General features: G+C 45.3%; 1 protein-coding gene across 1 annotated transcript in view; it reads right to left on the bottom strand.

The window, feature by feature from the left end:
* PDE3B (phosphodiesterase 3B) overlaps positions 1-18,933 on the bottom strand; it is a 175,945-nt gene that overhangs the window by 31,092 nt on the left and 125,920 nt on the right. The window contains exons 6-10 of the mRNA XM_074997716.1: positions 16,414-16,624; positions 14,999-15,075; positions 12,345-12,496; positions 10,545-10,682; positions 8,784-8,895 (exon numbers count right to left, since the gene is read on the bottom strand). Of these exons, the coding sequence (XP_074853817.1) occupies positions 8,784-8,895; positions 10,545-10,682; positions 12,345-12,496; positions 14,999-15,075; positions 16,414-16,624 (690 nt within the window). The remainder of the gene's footprint in view (positions 1-8,783; positions 8,896-10,544; positions 10,683-12,344; positions 12,497-14,998; positions 15,076-16,413; positions 16,625-18,933) is intronic.

Here is an 18,933-nt window from a genome sequence, read left to right as displayed (position 1 = left end):
CGGGTAGGCCAAGGAGGGGGGGGACCCCTGCCTTCTAGTTGGAGTCTGCAACATAGCGGAGGGCTGTGAGAAAGCAACTACACAGCCCTGTGCGGAGAGGGGCTGCAATGCCTCCTCTTGTGTGCAGTCTTCCCCCTCCCTTGAGGAGGTAACTCCGCCCCTGACATACAGGGGATCCCGGCCACGTCCGCACCGAGCTCGGCACACTCGAAGTCGGTGCCGCATGTGCGGTGTCCTTCGGTGCCGGCAGGCTGCGTGCCTGCGCGCTCTGCACCGCCGGTTTTCCGGGGGTAGGTGGTACCGGCGCTTGTTTAGCCGCCGCCCTGCCTGCGGTGCGGGGCGGCTGGCTGATTATCGAAGGGTGAGCCGCTTGCACGTGGCTCTCCGTGCCGCCTCCGATCAGCTGTTGCTGCGGCTGGGGGCTGCTCGCTCCTCCCGTCCCGCTCGTTGTTGCTGCCGGCAGGGATCGGGCTGGGGGGCATACAGGGCATTCCGGCGTCCGCACCGAGCTCGGCACGCTCAAGGGCGGTGCCGCACGTGCGGTGTCCTCCAGTGCCGGCAGGCTACGTGCCTGCGCGCTCTGCACCGCCGGTTCCCCAGGGGTCGGTGCCGCTGCCGCTGCCTGCGGTGCCGCTGGTACCAGCGCTTGTTTAGCCGCCGCCCTGCCTGCGGTGCGGGGCGGCTGGCTGATTATCGGAGGCTGAGCTGCTTCCACGTGGCTCTCCGTGCCGCCGCCGATCAGCTGTTGCTGCGGCTGGGGGCTGCTCGCTCCTCCCGTCCCGCTCGCTGTTGCTGCCGGCAGGGATCGGGCTGGGGAGCATACAGGGGATTCCGGCCCCGTCTGCACCGAGCTCGGCACGCTCGAGGGCGATGCCGCATGTGCGGTGTCCTCCGGTGCCGGCAGGCTGCGTGCCTGCGCGCTCTGCACCGCCGGTTCCCCGGGGGTCGGTGCCGCTGCCTGCGGTGCCGCCAGTACCGGCGTTTGCTTAGCCGCCGCCCTGCCTGCGGTGCGGGGCGGCTGGCTGAGTATTGGAGGCTGAGCCGCTTCCACGTGGCTCTCCGTGCCGCCGCCGATCAGCTGTTGCTGCGGCTGGGGGCTGCTTGCTCCTCCCGTCCCGCTCGCTGTTGCTGCCGGCAGGGATCGGGCTGGAGATACTTTCCTCCGTTTCTGCGCTGATGGGCTGAGGGAGGCAGCTTTCCTTTTAAGGGCCCCGGAGGGTCCCTCCTGCTGCGGCCGCTCCGGCACTTCTGGCTGGAGGGCCTTGTCAAGAAGCAGCATTTTTTTTTTTTTTTTTTTTTTTTTTAAAAGCCTGAAGAGGACATTGTTGGTGAGTCTTTGTGTTTTTAAGTGGGTACTTAGCACCTTCTTTGTGCCGTTTTCCCCGTCCGATGGTCTGCCTTAGCCGGAGGGCTGATAGCCCTAGCTCCTGGCCTCCGGCGCTTGTTACTGGGACTGGCTGAGCTGTCCCTCTCCTAGCTTGTTCGTTGTTGTTTTTTTTTTGTTTTTTTTTTTACAAAATAACAACCGGCTAGCTTATAGTAGCCTAAGTGCCTGAAAAAACTTTAAGAAAAAACAGATAAAGCCGTTGAATACACTACTTGGCCTTAGCCTAGTTGGATTCCGTCTGCAGCCGACGGCGGTTAAGAGGAACTGGCGGGGACCGGATCGCGCACATGGCCGGGAGCGCGCGGGGGAGCGGCGCGCACCGGCGCATGCGCGGTCCGGCAGAAACTGCTTGGAAGATCCGATCTGCGGCGCCGGGCGAGCCCGACACCTAATGTGGAGCACCCACGGGGACACTCGAAGAAGAACAATAGGTTCGTTAATATGAAACTCTGAAGAAACCTTAGGAACAAAGGCTGGATACAGCTGTAGAGTCACCGCCTCCTTGGAAAAAGCAGTGCAGGGTAGCGTTGCCATAACTGCCGCAAGCTCGCTCAGCCTGCGAGCTGACGTGATTGCGAGAAGGAAGGTCGTCTTTATCGTAAGGAGGCGGAGGGAAACCGTGGCTAAAGGCTCGAACGGTGGTCCCGTTAGCGCATTAAGCACCAGGTCCAAGTTCCACGAAGGTGGAAGCGGTTTCCGAGGGGGGTATAGGTTTACCAACCCTTTGAGGAACCTGGTAACCATGGGATGGGTGAACACCGTGTGCCCTTCCTCTTCGTGTCTGAACGCCGAAATGGTGGCAAGGTGGACCTTTAACAAGGAGGGTGAGAGTCCTCCTCTCTTGAGGTCCAGTAAATACTCTAATATTACAGGTATAGGCACCAAAAGGGGGGCTAGCTGTTTGGTAGAACACCAAGCCGTGAAGCGAGTCCATTTCTGCTTGTAGGTCTTCCTGGTGGAAGTCCTCCTGCTACTTTCTAGGACTTGTTGCACCTCCTCTGTACATGTGCTCTCTAGGGAGCCGAGCCATGGATTAACCACGCTTGTAGTCGCAGGCCTTGGGGGTGCGGATGCACTATGGACCCCTGGGCTTGCGTGAGCAGATCCGGCGCCACCGGAACGGGCATTGGTGGACGGTCCGACATGCGCAGGAGTAGGGGGAACCACTGCTGTCGATCCCACGCTGGGACTATCAGGATCATTCGGGCTCCTTCCCTCCTGGCTTTCTGCAAGACTTTGTGGATCAGCACTGTGGGAGGAAAAGCGTAAAGCCGGGGGCCCCTCCAGGAGATCGCAAATGCATCCCCCACGGACCCCCGTCCCAGTCCTGCCCTGGAGCAGAATCGTGGGCACTTCTTGTTGTGTTGAGTGGCAAACAGGTCTATCTGGGGAAAGCCCCATGTGTGAAAAATCGGTCGTAGCAGATCGGGACGGATCTGCCACTCGTGCGTGAGTGCGATACGCCTGCTCAGCTGGTCTGCCTTCACATTGTGAGCGCCTGGCAAGTACGAGGCTTTCAAGGTTATATTGTTGGCGATGCACCAGTTCCACAACTGGACTGCTTCCGCACATAAGGCACGGGACCAAGCTCCTCCTTGCCGATTTATATAAAACATGGTGGAGGTATTGTCTGTACTGATACCGAGTACTTTGCCTTGTATATGGTCTCGAAAGTGTCTGCAGGCGTTGAACACTGCTCTGAGCTCCAGTATATTTATGTGCAGTGACTGTTCCATGGAGGACCACAGTCCTTGCGTCACCTCTTCGCCCATGTGTGCTCCCCACCCTATGTGGGAGGCATCTGTAGTAAGAAAACCCGATATTTGTGGTTGGTGGAAGGGTACCCCTGTTAGCATGTTCTTGGGGTTTACTCACCATTGCAGGGATTTGCGCACCTCTGTTGTGGGCGACACCACCCTGTGAACGGTGTGTGCTGCTGGTTTGTATACGCTTGCCAGCCAGTACTGCATGCTGCGCATGTGTAACCTGGCGTTCTGTACTACGAATGTCGCTGCTGCCATGTGGCCCAGCAGCTGTAAGCACGTCAGAACCGGCACCGTAGGGCTGAAGGTGATGACTTGCACGAGGGAGCCGATGGCCCGAAAGCGTGTCTCTGGTAGGTGTACGCTCGCTGTAATAGAATTTATGCGTGCCCCTATGAACTCTATGTCCTGTGTGGGGTCTATCTTTCATTTTGCTAGATTGATAACCAGGCCGAGCAAAGAGAACGTGCCTGCTGTGACGCGTATCATGCTTAGTACCTCCTCCTTCGAGGCCCCTTTGAGTACGCAGTTGTCCAGATACGGGAATATAAATACCCCCTGTCTGTGCAGGTAGGCTCACACCACTGCCAAGGTCTTGGTGAAGACTCTGGGGGCCGAGGAGAGGCCAAACGGTAGGACCTTGTATTGAAAATGTTCTTTGCCTACCATGAACCGGAGGAATCGTCGGTGAGCCGGATGGATAGTTATGTGAAAATACGCATCTTGTAAGTCGAGGGCTGCGAACCAATCTCCATCGTCCAGTACCGTAAGGATGGAGGCGCTTGTGATCATCCGAAAGCGTTGCTTGCGCAGGTACCGGTTGAGGCCTCAAAGATCTGAGATGGGCCTCCAGCCTCCTGTCTTTTTCTCCGTGAGGAAGTACCTCGAATAGAACCCTTTCCCTTGCAGTTGCTCCGGCACTCTTTCCACTGCCCCTATGAGCATGAGATGGTCTACCTCCTGCTTGAGCCTCGCTACGTGGGAGGCCTCCTGGAGGTGGGGCCTGGGTGGAGGTCGTGACAGTGGGAGCGACTGGAAGGGGATGGCGTACCCCGTGGCTATGATCTCCAGCACCCATTTGTCTGTGGTGATCCTTTGCCACTGGTCGTAGAATGGTCGGAGGCGATGGTGGAATAACAGCTTCGGATGACATTGTGCGATGGTAGTGATGGCGCAGCCCTGGATCTGTGTGTCAAACTTGTGGCCTTTGGCCCTGCCCCGAGGACGCACGGCTCTGTTGGGAACGTCGCCTGGGAGTTCTGTACTGCTGGTGCTGTTGATGTCGCCCTTGCTCGTAACCCCTGTGGTACTGGGGACGCTGTGGCTGGTACTGGTACCGTCTTTGTTGAGGGTAGTACTTTTTCTTTCTGTATGGAGGGGTGTAAATCCCTAGGGTCCTAAGCTTGGCTCTTGAATCTTTACTGGAATGAAGGACCGAGTCAGTTGATTCAGCAAACAGCTTCTGCGTGTCGAAGGGAAGATCGACGATCTTTGCCTGCAGATCCCTCGGTATACCCGAAGTCTGGAGCCAGGACTCCCTTCGTATCACCACTGCCGTAGCTGTGGAGCATGCTGCTGTGTCCGCAACATCTAGGGCGATCTGAACTCCCATCCTCGAGGCCGCGTAGCCTTCTTGCACGACGGCCTTGAGCACCGGTTTCTTGTCCTCTGGAAGTGAGTCCATGAGGGAGGTTAACCTAGTGTAGTCGTCGAAATTGTGGTTCGCTAGATGCGCTGCGTAATTTGCCATTCGCAACAGTAGTGTGGAGGAGGAGTAGACCTTTCTGCCGAACAGCTCTAGCTTCTTGGCATCTTTGTCTGTTCCCCCTGTCTTGAATTGAGATGTCTTTGATCTTTGTTGCGACGACTCTACCACCAAGGAATTTGGTTGTGGGTGGCTGAACAGGAACTCCATGCCCTTCGCCGGCACGAAGTATTTCTTGTCCGCTCTCTTGTGGACAGGCGGAATAGTCACAGGGGTCTGCCATATCATCGTGGCGGACTCCAAGATTGCTTCGTCAAGCGGTATTGCTATTTTGGAGAAGGCCGGAAGTCTCAGATTTTTGAGGAGCTTATGGTGTTTCTCTTGCACCTCTGCTGTCTGGATGCCTTGCGTGAAGGCCACCCTTTTAAACAGCTCTTGAAACTGTTTGAGATTGTCCGGAGGATGGACGTCCCCCGGGGCCGTAGCCCCGTCCGGGGAGGAGAGCGAGGAGCCACTAGGATACGCCTCTCTGGACCCTTCCGGTTCCTGTTGGCGATGGTACATCCGCTCGCTGGAAGCTTGCGAGGGAAAATCTCGGGGTTCCATAACCAGTTCCCCCTGAGATACTTGAGTCTCTGTCCCCGTTCGCGATTGCCCTTGGGGATACGGGACCGTCTGTGGGGATCTTTCCCTGGTAGAATGCCGGTGGTGTCTATGCCCCGCGTGATAGGGACGACCATGGCAGCATGGGCACTGTTCTTGGGAAGGTGACCTGGACCACTCCCTTGGTGCGTACCCCCTGCGTCTGGGGGAGCAAGATCGTCGAGAGACATGGGACACTGGAGAGAGCAATTTGTGATAGTACTCCAGCGGCTCAAACCCCAAGAAGGGTGAAGGTGGTCCCAGCCAGGGCGAGGCTGGTTGTAAAAATGGAGACGGGGGCTCCGGGTAGACTAGGGGGGACCCCTGCCTTCTAGTTGGAGTCCGCAGCATGAGCAGAGGGCTGAGAGAAAGCAACTCTGCAGCCCCGTCTGGAGAGGGGCTGTGGTGCCTTGTTTTCTGTGCAGCCTTCCCCCTCCCTTGAGGGGGTAGCTCCGCCCCCTGACGTGCAGGGGATCTCGGCCCTGTCCGCGCCGCGCTCAGCACGCTCTTGGGCGGTGCCGCGCGGGCAGTGTCCTCCGGTGCCTGCAGGCTGCGTGCCTGCACGCTCTGCACCGCCGGTTCCCTGAGGATTGGTGCCGCTGCCTGCGGTGCCGCCGGTACCGGCGCTTGTTTAGCCGCCGCCCTGCCTGCAGTGCGGGGCGGCTGTTTGATCATCGGAGGCTGAGCCGCCTCCACGTGGCTCTCCGTGCCACTGCCGATCAGCTGTTGCTGCGGCTGGGGGTTGTGCGCTCCTCCCGTCCCGCTCACTGTTGCTGCCGGCAGGGATTGGGTTGGGGAGACTCTCCTCCGTTTTTGCGCTGATGGGGTGAGGGAGGCAGCTTTCCTTTTATGGGCCCCAGAGGGTCCCTCCTGCTGCGGCCGCTCCGGCACGTCTGACTGGAGGGCCTTGTCGAATAGCAGCATTTTAAGCCGCATCTCCCTGTCCTTTCTTGCTCTGGATGTTAATTTTGCACAGAAGGAGCATTTCTGCGTGACATGGGACTCCCCAAGGCACCTTATACAGTGATTGTGCCCATCAGACGCTGGCATTGCCTCTCGGCAAGACTCACATTTCTTGAATCCTGAAGAGGACATTTTTGGTGAGTCTTTTAGTTGTTAATGGGGGTACTTAGCACCTTCTCTTTGCTGTTTTCCCCCTCTCGGATAGCCTGCCACAGCAGGAGGGCTAATGGCCCTAGGCTCCTGGCCTCCGGGGCTCCGCTTGTTACTAGGACTGGACTGAATTCCATCCCGCTTGTTGTTTCTTGTTGTTGTTTTTTTTTTTAAATAACAACTGGCTAACTTAGCAATAGAGTAAGAACTTGAAAACTTTAAAGAAAACAGCTAAAAAACATTGAATACGCTAACTTGGCTGTAGCCTAGTCGGATTCCGTCTGCAGCCGACGGCGGTTAAGAGGAACTGGCGGGGACCGGATCGCGCATGTGGCCAGGAGCGCGCAAGGGAGCGGCGCGCACCGGCGCATGCGCGGTCCGGCAGAAACTGCTTGGAAGATCCGATCTGCGGCGCCGGGCGAGCCCGACACCTAATGTGGAGCACCCACGGGGACACTCGAAGAAGAATGGCTGTTTAATTAGAAAATGGATGACACTTTGCACTCCTCAAAAAACCCCTGAAACACAATTAGATCTTTGGGAATATATGCCCCCCAGTTTTAGAAAGAAGCATTATAAATTTCAGTTTTCTTCTACAGCGATCTCAATAGCCACCTCTTCTTCTATTTAACACCAAATCAGATGAGAAAGAGGTCAAAGTTTGAAAAGAGAAAGACATTTCCATTGTTTTCTAGCCAACCATGTGAATTGCAGAAACACAGTTAATGCTTTGGCTGAGAATACACTTCTAGACTTTGAAAGTATATACCTTTCCTACCTTCCTTTTGGTTCCCATTTCTCTTTCTTCAAGGAGGCTTGCCCTGCAATTATCTTGGACCACTGGTTCTTGCAGGTGACCCAAGAAGTGTATACCCTCCAATTGTATAAAAAGTCTCCTCTCCCCCACACCTAGGGACTAGTATCATGTGAATTCCATGCAGAACGAACTAGTGCCACTGACCTCCGGGGAAAGCATTTATTTTCCTTATTCAGAAAAAGAAAGGGGGTTAGTGGCATGTAACATATATGTCAGGCTTTTCCATGTTTATGTTATCCATGCCAAATTCACATGGTGGCTCTTCTATCAATCATACCGTCCTTAAGCTGTTTCAGTACCCTCAGCTTGCCAGACACATACTCTCCAGCTGATATATCCATTGCACAGGAGGTTTCTTTGCTTCATGATATCAAACCATCTAGATTAGTTGATAGTGTTTCTGTTGACCTTTCAACTGCACCTTGAGCGTTCACAAAATACCAGTCAGTAGTGGCAGCTCATCTTAGTTAACATTTATTATATTATTTTGCCAGTGGTATAAAGTGAACACTATACAGTATTATACACAGTGAATAAGATTAATTCAAAAGTTTACAGTAAAAACAAACTAATTATACTAAGTAGGGACACTATGTTGTTTCAACTCTCTGATAAGGAATAGTTACAAGAAACTGAACAGTGAGCAAGGTCCTTATGCCCTTAGGAGAGGAGTGAGAGGGCATGAAGATGCATGTTCAACCCCTTGTCGATATTTCTGATAAAACTCACTGCACATGGTCAATAGGATCTACATGTACAGAGATTCAAAGAATATGACTTTCAAGTAAATGACAACTATAAACAGAAAGACCAGAAAACTTGTGCTACTGTCTTTAAAAATATCAAATGGTTGTTATTTTGAGAATCCAGCTGCTGTCATCATTTTCGGACACGCCTACTGGGACATGTGTCTAGCACAGGAAAAAAGTTAAATTTTACAGAACAAATCTCAAGAGACAATAAAAGTTTAGGTTGTATGGAGGAGTGCTTCTTTTACTACAGAAGTATAGCAATATATATTAAGAGTTAGCATGCCAAATAAGCATTTATATTCCTAATAGGCTGGATCTGACACCTACTGACTCTTAAATCCACAAACCTCCTGAACTATTACGCAAATTTTATTAGATCATACTCAAACCAAATGTGGGCAGACTCAATTTAAGAGTCCACCAAATCTTTTTTGTTGGTCTATTGTTTTATAAATGTTGAGAGAGAGAGATTTAACACAATTCATTTACCATATTTATAACATTAAGATCAGGGACTGTCTACCTGTAGTTTTATGGGTAAAATAAGTAAAAATACATATTTCATCATAAATAATTGTGTATAGTTTAGAAGGATATTACTTACAGGGAATATCTCGGTAGCCATTTTCTAGTGCATGGAAGTAATTCAAGAATTCTTGTGTTGGAATTTTGAAAATTTCAAACAAGCCAGTGTCTTGGAACAAAGTGTATGTCACCTAAACACACATTAAAATTAGTTTCAGTTGGAAAATGGCAAAGCTTAATCATGTTAGCTTCATTCAACGTTAAGAATATTCTGCTATATTTTTATTTAAGTACACTGTTAAATTTTAAAAATGATCAAATTTAGTTGATGCATCATTAAAATGAGCCATTAGCACTAATGTGCTATTAATTCAGTTTGCTGGAATTCTTTCCATCAGATGCCTTTGTTACCAACCTATTGAAATCAAAAGAGAAAAAAATCTGCACATCTTTTTACTGAAATGACTTCATGCACCTTACTTTCTTCTCCTGTATCTAATTTTTTATGCATGGTGTTCTAGAAAAACACTGTTTTCTATTACTGAGGATCAGTGTTGCCAAACAGTTCTCCTCCCAAAGCTTTAGGCAATCTTTCGAGTATAGACTCGATTAGACATTAAGAGATCTGTCTCAGGCTTCCTAGGAGAAAACAGATAAAGGTTCCTCTTTCAGCCTTCCTTCCTTCCATAAAATGTTCACTGGATCTCTCTGTTAGCAATGTCATACATACACCTTTAGAGAATCACATTCAACATATTCCAGACTCCTCATGCTAACTCAAGGAGCTATGCAAGAAATTCTCCTGAGTTCTATTTTCTCCACAGGCACACTTCTGTTTCTATAGCTATGCTGATTCCAACTTCCTTCATTAGAGAGCCTTTGGATAAAAGAAAATAACTGTAAGGATATTTTTGAGGCATCAAAAGTCTCATTTATCTGGACTGCCAGATTTCAGTCTAAATGGAAAACATCTAAAAAAATTATGACTCTTTCAGAGGTTTAGAACAGAGTCACAGAATCAAGTGCTGTGTCACTATTACATATTTTATTGTTAACTAATATTAGTATGCTATGTACTGTACAAATGGACAGTACAGCACAGTCTCTAAAGAGCTTCTCTGAAACAAATGCAAAGAGGATAGAGTAAATGGGTGTTACAAAAAAGGAGGGAAAGGGGGGAAGTTTAGCTATAAGATGATCACATGGGTTCCACAGTTTTACCAACATACTAACTCATCTGAAAGTTTTTTTTATTTTATAAATACACCAATAAAATAAATAAAATTTTAGAATTTTACTCTTAAACTTAACTAATATTTGCCAGCTATTCCTGAGTGCCCTTCAGCCTACCCATTAAATGCTGACAGACTTCCTGTAGACTTCACAGTGTAAATGAAGTCCTGAAGAAAGAATGAACTGTCTGCACACTAGTCTATGTAAGAGTCAGAATGGAAGAAAGGACAGTGTTGTTTAAGTGAAAAACAGAAAAGACTGCCTCTCTCTCTCTCTCTAGTGGTGATTTCCAATGACATTACATGGGAGGAAAAAACATAAAATAGTTGACAGGAGATTAAGCCTTTCATAGCTGCTGAACTGAAAACTACAGAACTCACACCCATTTAAAACAAGAACTATTACACTTGCAATATTAAGAATACAATGCAAAAAAATATTGTTGGTATAGATTTCCCAGAAAATAAGCAATTCTTACTGTCTTTATACGTGGGAGGGGAGACGATCAGAAAATAATATTGCTACTTTTCAAGCTATTCTTAATTTATTCACAGATGGGCAAAATTGTTCCTCATTTCGACTAAAACATCAAAAAACAACAACAAACCAAGCTAAGGATCCTTTTAGATTTGTGTCCCATTTCTTGCACAAGATCAAAAATTTGGAAATTCCAATTGTTCATCTTCTCCATTAATGATTTGTGATCTTCTTTTAACATCAGTTCTAAGGAAGGATCCTGTTCCATCTGCATAAGAGAGAATGAGCCATTTCCACAACGAGAACGAAAAGAAATTTGTCATTTAAACAAACGTTAAAATGAAAATATTGTTCAACTCTTTGCATTCCTTTGTGCTGCTGTAGTCACTCTGCATATTTATTTTATCCCATCAACTCTTTTTGCCTTGAAATAGTAATATTATTGGTTTTTACACCTAAAACTGTACCTATGAGAAAACCTCAATTCATATTGTAATAGCTCAGGACTTCACTTGTATTCTTTTTTGCACAGTAAAAACAATTATTTTAATTGCCCAAAAGGTTCCATGCCTTGCTGGCTTTAACGTAAAGACCACCAAAAATTAATTCTGGTTTTAAGACTTAAGTTTTTGTACTTTTTCTAACTCAATAATGAAATATAAATAAAACCCACACAATCATTTTGCATAAAAGCTAATGTAACAGATTTTCCAACTTTTGTTTACATAGTTTGAACCTCTGAAATCTGGGACCCTCTGGACTGGCAACATCCATTGTCTGTCAGGACCATGGATATTGCTGGACCAGAGAGTCCCAGTAGTTGGGAGTGATGGGCTAGCTGGAAGTCTGGCAGTCCAGAAATTGGCAGCCTGGGGCCAGGGCCAGGAGGCCAACGGCTGGGAAGTGTCCCAGGTTGGTGTCTGGCTGCGGACTGATAGCTGGGAGGGGAGCCCAGGATCAGGTGCCCAGAGGCCAGCAAAATCCTGCTATGGGACTGCTCATGTCCCAAGGGTGCTGGACCAGGGAGGTCCAAACTGAAGTTGATGAAAGTGCGGTTTCACCTGGAAAATGAGGTTAAAAATAGAAAAGTTGGCAAGTGTTACTAAATTTCAGTACTACTAAATATTCTACTTTTACTATTTTACTTTTTAGTTTGCAGTTCGGAATCTGTACACACATATGCAGAATAGCCACATTTTCAGAGACAGCACTTGTAAAATATATTTAACAAAATAAATTAATCCAAGCATGCTTTTTCATAAGACCCATTTGGGCAAAGGCCCTTCTTTCTCTTCCCAGCCTCTGCATAGTTCCCCTGTAGCGAACGGGGCCTTGAATAAAGCACCCACTTTTTGCCATGTTAGTCAGCCTTCCCCTTAGCAGAGGTTTGACTTGTTGTCTTCCCCTATGGTAGGGAACGCAGCCTCTCCTCCTGGAGTTGCTCACTTCCCTGCTGTCTCTCTGGCTTAGCAACCATTTCAGTGGGTTTCTCTCTCTCTTCTCTCCCCACTCCTCTCAATAGGGGAGGGTTTTAAAAGGTCTCAGGTAGCCCTGAAATGATATCAGCTGATCCTAGTTGGTCCAAGATATTCCTGTCTCAGCTGATCCTAATTTGCTTGAGACAGTACCTTTTTAGCTGAAAATGACTGACCTGCAGTAACCCATTTCCAGCTAGAAGTGGAGTGGGCCTTTTCCACTTCTAGAGCTGCCTTTTCCCACTCTATTGCAGTCATCTGCCCTGATTCTCACACTATATTCATGTTGGCTGCTTGCACAATTTGTCTCCTAAACTTAACTAATATTTGGAATCCTATATTCCAGAGGCTCTTAAACAATAATATAAAGTAAGGGCCTCCTTCAATATGATACTAAATCCCACAAAGAAATATGTTAATATACATTGTAGCTATTTCTACAAATCTATGCTTACATCAGATTGCTGGTTATGCTGTGTTTGATCCATTTGCTTATCATCACTTTCTATAAATGTCTTTCTGCAATCGCTGCTTTCTTTTCTTTCATCTTTTTGTCCCTCTGTATGGTGGACTGATTCTTTTGAAATACCCATGGTTCTATCTTCACCTTAAATATAACAAGTGCAAAATCACCATTAACAATTTATTCATAAATCTAGTTAGAATTAAGATTTTCAATCAGTTGTTGCTTGCTCCCATATTACATCCACTAGAAGTTAGATTTATTGATCTGGTGACTTCTGCAAGGCCCGTCTTCTCTTTTCCCTTCTCAAACTATTAAGGAGAAAGAGCCCTGAAGATGTGGATGGTTACATTCATCAGCATGTGTTTTAACTGAAGAGGACAGGAGCCCAGGGCATAGTATGGATTCCTATAAAATGTACTCTATATAGTCAAATAATCTAAATATTTTACAGAGATATTTTCCTAAATAAATATCTTTGTCATTTATCATCAAATGGTGTTCTTTACAATATAGCATTTATTATTTTACACTTCCGCATTCATTAAAATTTAAACCTATCACTTTCTATGCCTTAGAGAAATTGCAAAACTAAGGATAGAGAATCATTGTACTGTACCACAACGTGCTCATGACATCATTCTGTTTACTGGATGTATATTTATTAGACGTGTGTATAGAAGTATGTAACAGGCCAGTATCAAACTCCTTTACTGTTATGCATGTCTACAATTAAACATATGTCCCCACTGCTGAAACATAAATTGATGTCACTTTTTACCCTTTCTTTTTAACCAAGCTTAAGAGCTTAAATAAATATGACAATGAATAGTCTACAGACATAGCAGGGAAAGTGGATGATTATTTTAAAAAGCAGTAATCTTAAAATAAAAAAAAATATTAAAGCAGGTAATTCTTTGTTCTGTAAAAGTAAATGAATATTGATTACATAATCAGAGGTATAGTTCCCTATTTAGCATGCATTAGTATGCTAGATATTTTACTGTCAACCAAGAAAGATACAGTCCCAAACTGACAATGTTTCCAATCAAACTTGGACAAATAACTGATTATTTTCTTTCATTTACAGTTCAAAAAATGGGTTCAACCTGAAATGAAATAAAACAAAACAGAAAAGTCTTTTTTTTTTTTTTGGCAAATCTAAAAAGGTTGTGGGGGGTGAGGGAGAAGATAGGCAGGAAAACCAGGCAATTCCCTTCCTGCCCCTCTAGCCCCCACTCAGAGAACTGTAATGGTGGAGAGGTGTGGTACTCACCCTCTCCAGCCTGGGTGGAGAGGGGAAATAAAAGAGCTCTGGTCACTCAGTCTAAATAGTACAGCTATATGCACTGTGTTTCTAGGTTATGTTCTAAATCCAACTCAAGATACCAATCCTAGCCTTTAAGGCCCTTAAAGGAGTAAGAAAAAGATACCTCAGACTGTCACTCCATTTGTGATCTACCAGGATAAATGCTGAAATTATTAAAACGTCACTAAAGAAAAATGTGTCAATGTGTTCTAGTCAAATTGATTTCAGACTTCAGTTCACTTTTTATAGTAGTCTACACAAAGTAGATATTGAGGGAAGAGGTGGAAAAAGAGGGCAACCAGATTTCTCTTGAGCTAAGAATCTAAACCAATATGTCATGAACAGAATGCAGGAGTAACTTCCAAGTCTGCATTCACAATATTCTTAAATCTGTTTTTGTTGGCCCTCAAGCAAAGGGAATGGAAACCACTCTGAATTGGGAAAGGAGGTGGGAAGGGATGAGCCCCCACTAGGGGTACAACTGATACTGCTGGCTCTTATAAATGACCTCCCCATAGCTCTTAGTTCAGAGGTGAAGGGTGTAGTGGGAATAAGAATGGCAGGAAATAGGGAATGGACAGAGACCAATGCGATTTGGTACCCCCAACTGACACTTGCTCCCTTGAGATGTACAGATAGACAGTTAAAGTCTGCTAGCAGGAAAAAAAAAAAGTGCAGTCTATTTTTACAAAAATCATACTAGATCACTGGTATGCTTAGGCTGCTCTGTGCCATGCCAGCAAAGCAAAGAGGTAAATCCTGGTTTAAGTCACCAATAATTCTTGAGGTAGACTCAACAGGTTCTTCATAGGAACATCAAAGCAAATTAGTTGCTTCCTATCTTATTTTTGTTCTAAGATTGAACAGGGAAGTTTCATAAGACAAAAATGACTTCCCTGATGGAGTGTGAAAAAACTACAGTGCAGAATTTTAATATCCATATAAATGGAATTATTACAACACAGTGACTGCTAACTCTTGGCAAGAGATCAGAACATGTAATTTGTTGTGTGCCACAAAAACCAGCTATGGAGCATTAAAAAACCCATCTGCTTGCAAAATTATAAAGCCAGAAGTAAGCATCTCTTAGAAAACATATCTGTAAAGAATAGGATACACTCAAGACTATTCCATCACTTATCCTGGATCAACAAATTGAGAGATAATAAAATAGAGATATAAGAATCCACTAAAATGGTTATGAACATTGACATGCATATGAATTACTTGGAAGTATTAAAAAGATCTGATGCAAAATTTTAAAATTGCTTATTTAATTGACTACCCAGAAAGCACAATGAAACAATAGCAAGTGCTTGCATATTTTGAAATCCTACCTGATTTTCTGCCTTGATATTCTGCACTAGATTCAGACTGTGATGCAGAAATATGCTTGAGAAGTTGACGTCCACAGCTTACAGAATAAACAAGACAAAAGGTAATATTAGCTTGCTTCTCTTTTTTCCACTTCTGATTGCTGTTTAAATACTACAGTTACTAAGCTATTATTCAGATACTTGCAGTCACATCACCTTGGTAAATCTCAAAGACTAAACAGGATTGGGCCTGGTGAGTAACGAGGTAAATAACCTACAGAGAAACCACATATGGTACTGGAAGTAGTGTTGCTCATTTGAAAGGTGACTGGATCAGAATAGAACTAATTCCCAAACACAAGATGTATCTTCCCCTCATAAAACATGTAGTATGCCACCCCTAATACACAACAGTTGCCACATTCACTTACAGAGTCTCACAGCAAATGAAATATGTAAAGTGTCTTAATACAGTTCTTCCCAATAATAGATGCTATATGCATAAAATAAGTTCTCATTACACACACACACACACACACACACAGGCTACATCTACACTAGCCCAAAACTTTGAAATGGCCATGCAAATGGCCATTTTGAAGTTTACTAATGAAGCGCTAAAATACATATTCAGCGCCTCATTAGAATGCCGGCAACCGCGGCCCTTCCAAATTCACGCGGCTCGCCCAGAAGGGGCTCCTTGGACCCCGGCAGCTTTGAAATCCCCTTATTCCTAACAGCAGATAGGAACAAGGGGATTTCGAAGTTGCCAGGGTCCTTTCAAAAAGGAGCCCCGTCTGGATGAGCTGCATCAATTTCAAAGTGCCACGGCTGCTGGCATTCTAATGAGGCGCTGAATATGTATTTTAGCGCTTCATTAATAAACTTCAAAATGGCTATTTGCATGGCCATTTCGAAGTTTTGAGCTAGTGTAGACGTAGCCTCTGTGTGTGTGTGTGTGTGTGTGTGTGTGTGTGTGTGTAAAATGAGAACTTATTTTATGCATATAGCATCTATTATTGGGAAGAACTGTATTAAGACACTTTACATATTTCATTGCTGTGAGACTCTGTAAGTGAATGTGGCACCTGTTGTGTATTAGGGATGGCATACTACATGTTTCATGAGGGGAAGATACATCTTGTGTGTGGTAATTAAATCTATTCTGATCCAGTCACCTTTCAAATGAGCAACACTACTTCCAGTACCATATGTGGTTTCTCTGTAGGTTATTTACCTCATTACTCACCAGGCCCAATTTTGGGCTAGTGCAGACACGGCCACTGTATATGAAAACTTATTTTCACAGACATATTACATTTGGTTAGGACAAAAGGAAATGACTATGAATTTTCATGTGAAAACCATAGATGTTTATCTCTTATAACAAATTATACTTTTGAATACTTCCAAATAATTCTGAGGGTATACAGTACCTGTTGCAAGTATAACTTGTAGAAGCTCTAACTTGTTGCTGAAAATCTGGAGAACTAAATGTATATCCCAGAGGTTTGTGTAAATTAACACTTGGCTTAGTAAGAAAATCAGCAGTATCAGGAAATTCTACAGGTGATCTGTTGATGAGGGACCCACTGGAGATAGACCCATGACTAGATGAACCAACGGGAAACAGGCTAGGGGAAGTACCTGCAAAATACACACGTTAATAGTTTACTAAAGTTTCTTTAGAACACATTAAAAACATGTTTACGAAAGATCAAAGTGAAAGATATGAGAAAGTTCTATAGTTTAATAAAACGGGACAGGTGAAAAAATATTATAGATAGATCAAAGTATTAAATACATACAATAAAGTCTTTCATATCTGGCAGTCCTAGGACCAGGAGGTTGCCAGATATTCAGGTATTCTGGATACTAGAGAGGTATACTTAGCAGTGCATAACACTAAAGAAAAACAAGATTAGATATTAAGTAAAAAAACAAACAAACAAAGGTATGCAGGGTACTTTATCTACCAATGGCAGCAGTATTGTACATGGTAAACTTACTCTCTATTTGCTGTACTTATTTATATTTACTTTCACTACACTGGACTTACAGAAAACATAGCTAAAATTTACTTATGGTTAAAATGCTGGTTACTTGAGAGTTCCAGATGATAGAATGCTGGATATGAGAGAGTTTACTGTATTAGACATCGGCCGTGTCTACACTAGCCAAAAACTTTGAAATGGCCATGCAAACGGCCATTTTGAAGTGTACTAATGAAGCGCTGAAATACATATTCAGCACCTCATTAGCATGTGGGCGGCCGCAGCACTTCGAAATTGACGCAGCTCGCCGCCGCGTGACTCATCCAGACGGGGCTCCTTTTCGAAAGGACCCCGCCTACTTCGAAGTCCCCTTATTCCTATGAGCAGATGGGAATAAGGGGACTTCGAAGTAGGCAGAGTCCTTTCGAAAAGGAGCCCTGTCTGGACAAGCTGCGCGGCGGCAAGCTGCGTCAATTTCGAAGTGCCGCAGCTGCCCGCGTGCTAATGAGGCACTGAATATGTATTTCAGAGCTTCATTAGTAAACTTCGAAATGGCCATTTTGAAGTTTTTGGCTAGTGTAGACGTAGCCATCAAGACTTATTCACTCTTTTGGATTTATACACAAGTAATACAAAGTAGGCTATGCATCTGAGTAATGTGATTGTATCCTCTGGCTGTTTCTTAAGCTTCTCTATATCATTTTCTGAAACAGATTTAAACATCAGACATTTTCAACTGAGATCTCAAATTTAGATATGTGTAAAACCTAACTGTGTTTGGTAACATGCTTTTAATGCATGTATTTAATATTTAAGTGACGAGTGGCTGGTAGCACAGCTAATTAAGGTTCCCTTAGACTTCCCTTTGTACAACACTGTGTTCAGTTGCTTGTGATTTTGCTAAACTGTAACAGAACTATAAATGTCAACACTGGTTGTCTGCCTCAGGCTGAGTTTTTATGAAAAATTTCAGCCACAATTGTTCAGCTGTTTCTGAGAATAATTCTGGGAAAAAAATCAGTTGTTCACTATATTCTAAAAATTCTGATGACCTTTAGTTTAAAAGCTCTAATATCTCCAATGCTTTGGAGCAGGGAATTTCAATTTAGCAAGAGGGTAGCTTTGGCACAAATATGCCTTTTGCCGTTCCTGTGAAAATCTGCCAAAGTTTGACTGCATTATAACTCTTTGAAAAATTACAGTTTCCATGTGTTCAATAGATTTCTTATGTTTTATCAGCTAAAATCTCTGTATTCTTTGTGTACTAAGCATGCTCAAGCCAATCACAGCTCCTTGTTTTGATAATAATGTGCCTGTGCCATCTGCAATGTGATCAGGAAGAGTCCTTCCAGCCTAGGGATGCAGGGGCAAAAGGAATCTGCCTTTCCAGGACCCCCTGCTGGCACCCAGGCAAGGAAGAGGAGGAACCTGCCTGACTTGAACATAAAGAGGTAACATTCCAATCTGGGGAGTTAAGTAGAAGGTCAAAATGTGTATATTGGGACCAGGAGCCTTGCAGAGTGTATTGGGACTGGATGCGGACAGGGAGAAAGAGAGAGAGTGAGTCACAATGGTATGGTGGCAGGACTTGAACAAAAAGCTGGAGGAAGTAGAGACATTGAGATTGGACAAGAAACCCAGACTGGGACAAGGAGCAAGTATATACAAGGAGCATGGGCTGGAGGAACAAACAAAGTGACTAGAAGTGAAGTGGGAAAAGAATGAGATGGAAGAGAAGAATGGAAATGAGTGGCGAGGAAACTCAGGACAAGGAAATAAGAAGCAGGATGGGGAATGGGAATGGCTAGACAAGAAGAATGGGAGTTGGGACAGGGAGAGACATGGACACTGGAACTGCAATAGAAAGTCTAGAGGGGTGAGCATAGGATTTGCTGTACATAAAAGCTGTGTCTACACTGAACCCTAGTGCCAACAGTTTGATTCAAATAAGCAGCCTCAAAA

The sequence above is a fragment of the Carettochelys insculpta genome, chromosome 6 (assembly GCF_033958435.1).
Source record: "Carettochelys insculpta isolate YL-2023 chromosome 6, ASM3395843v1, whole genome shotgun sequence".
NCBI classification, from domain to species: Eukaryota; Metazoa; Chordata; order Testudines; family Carettochelyidae; genus Carettochelys; species Carettochelys insculpta.
This window is presented reverse-complemented; position numbering and strand designations above follow the sequence as displayed.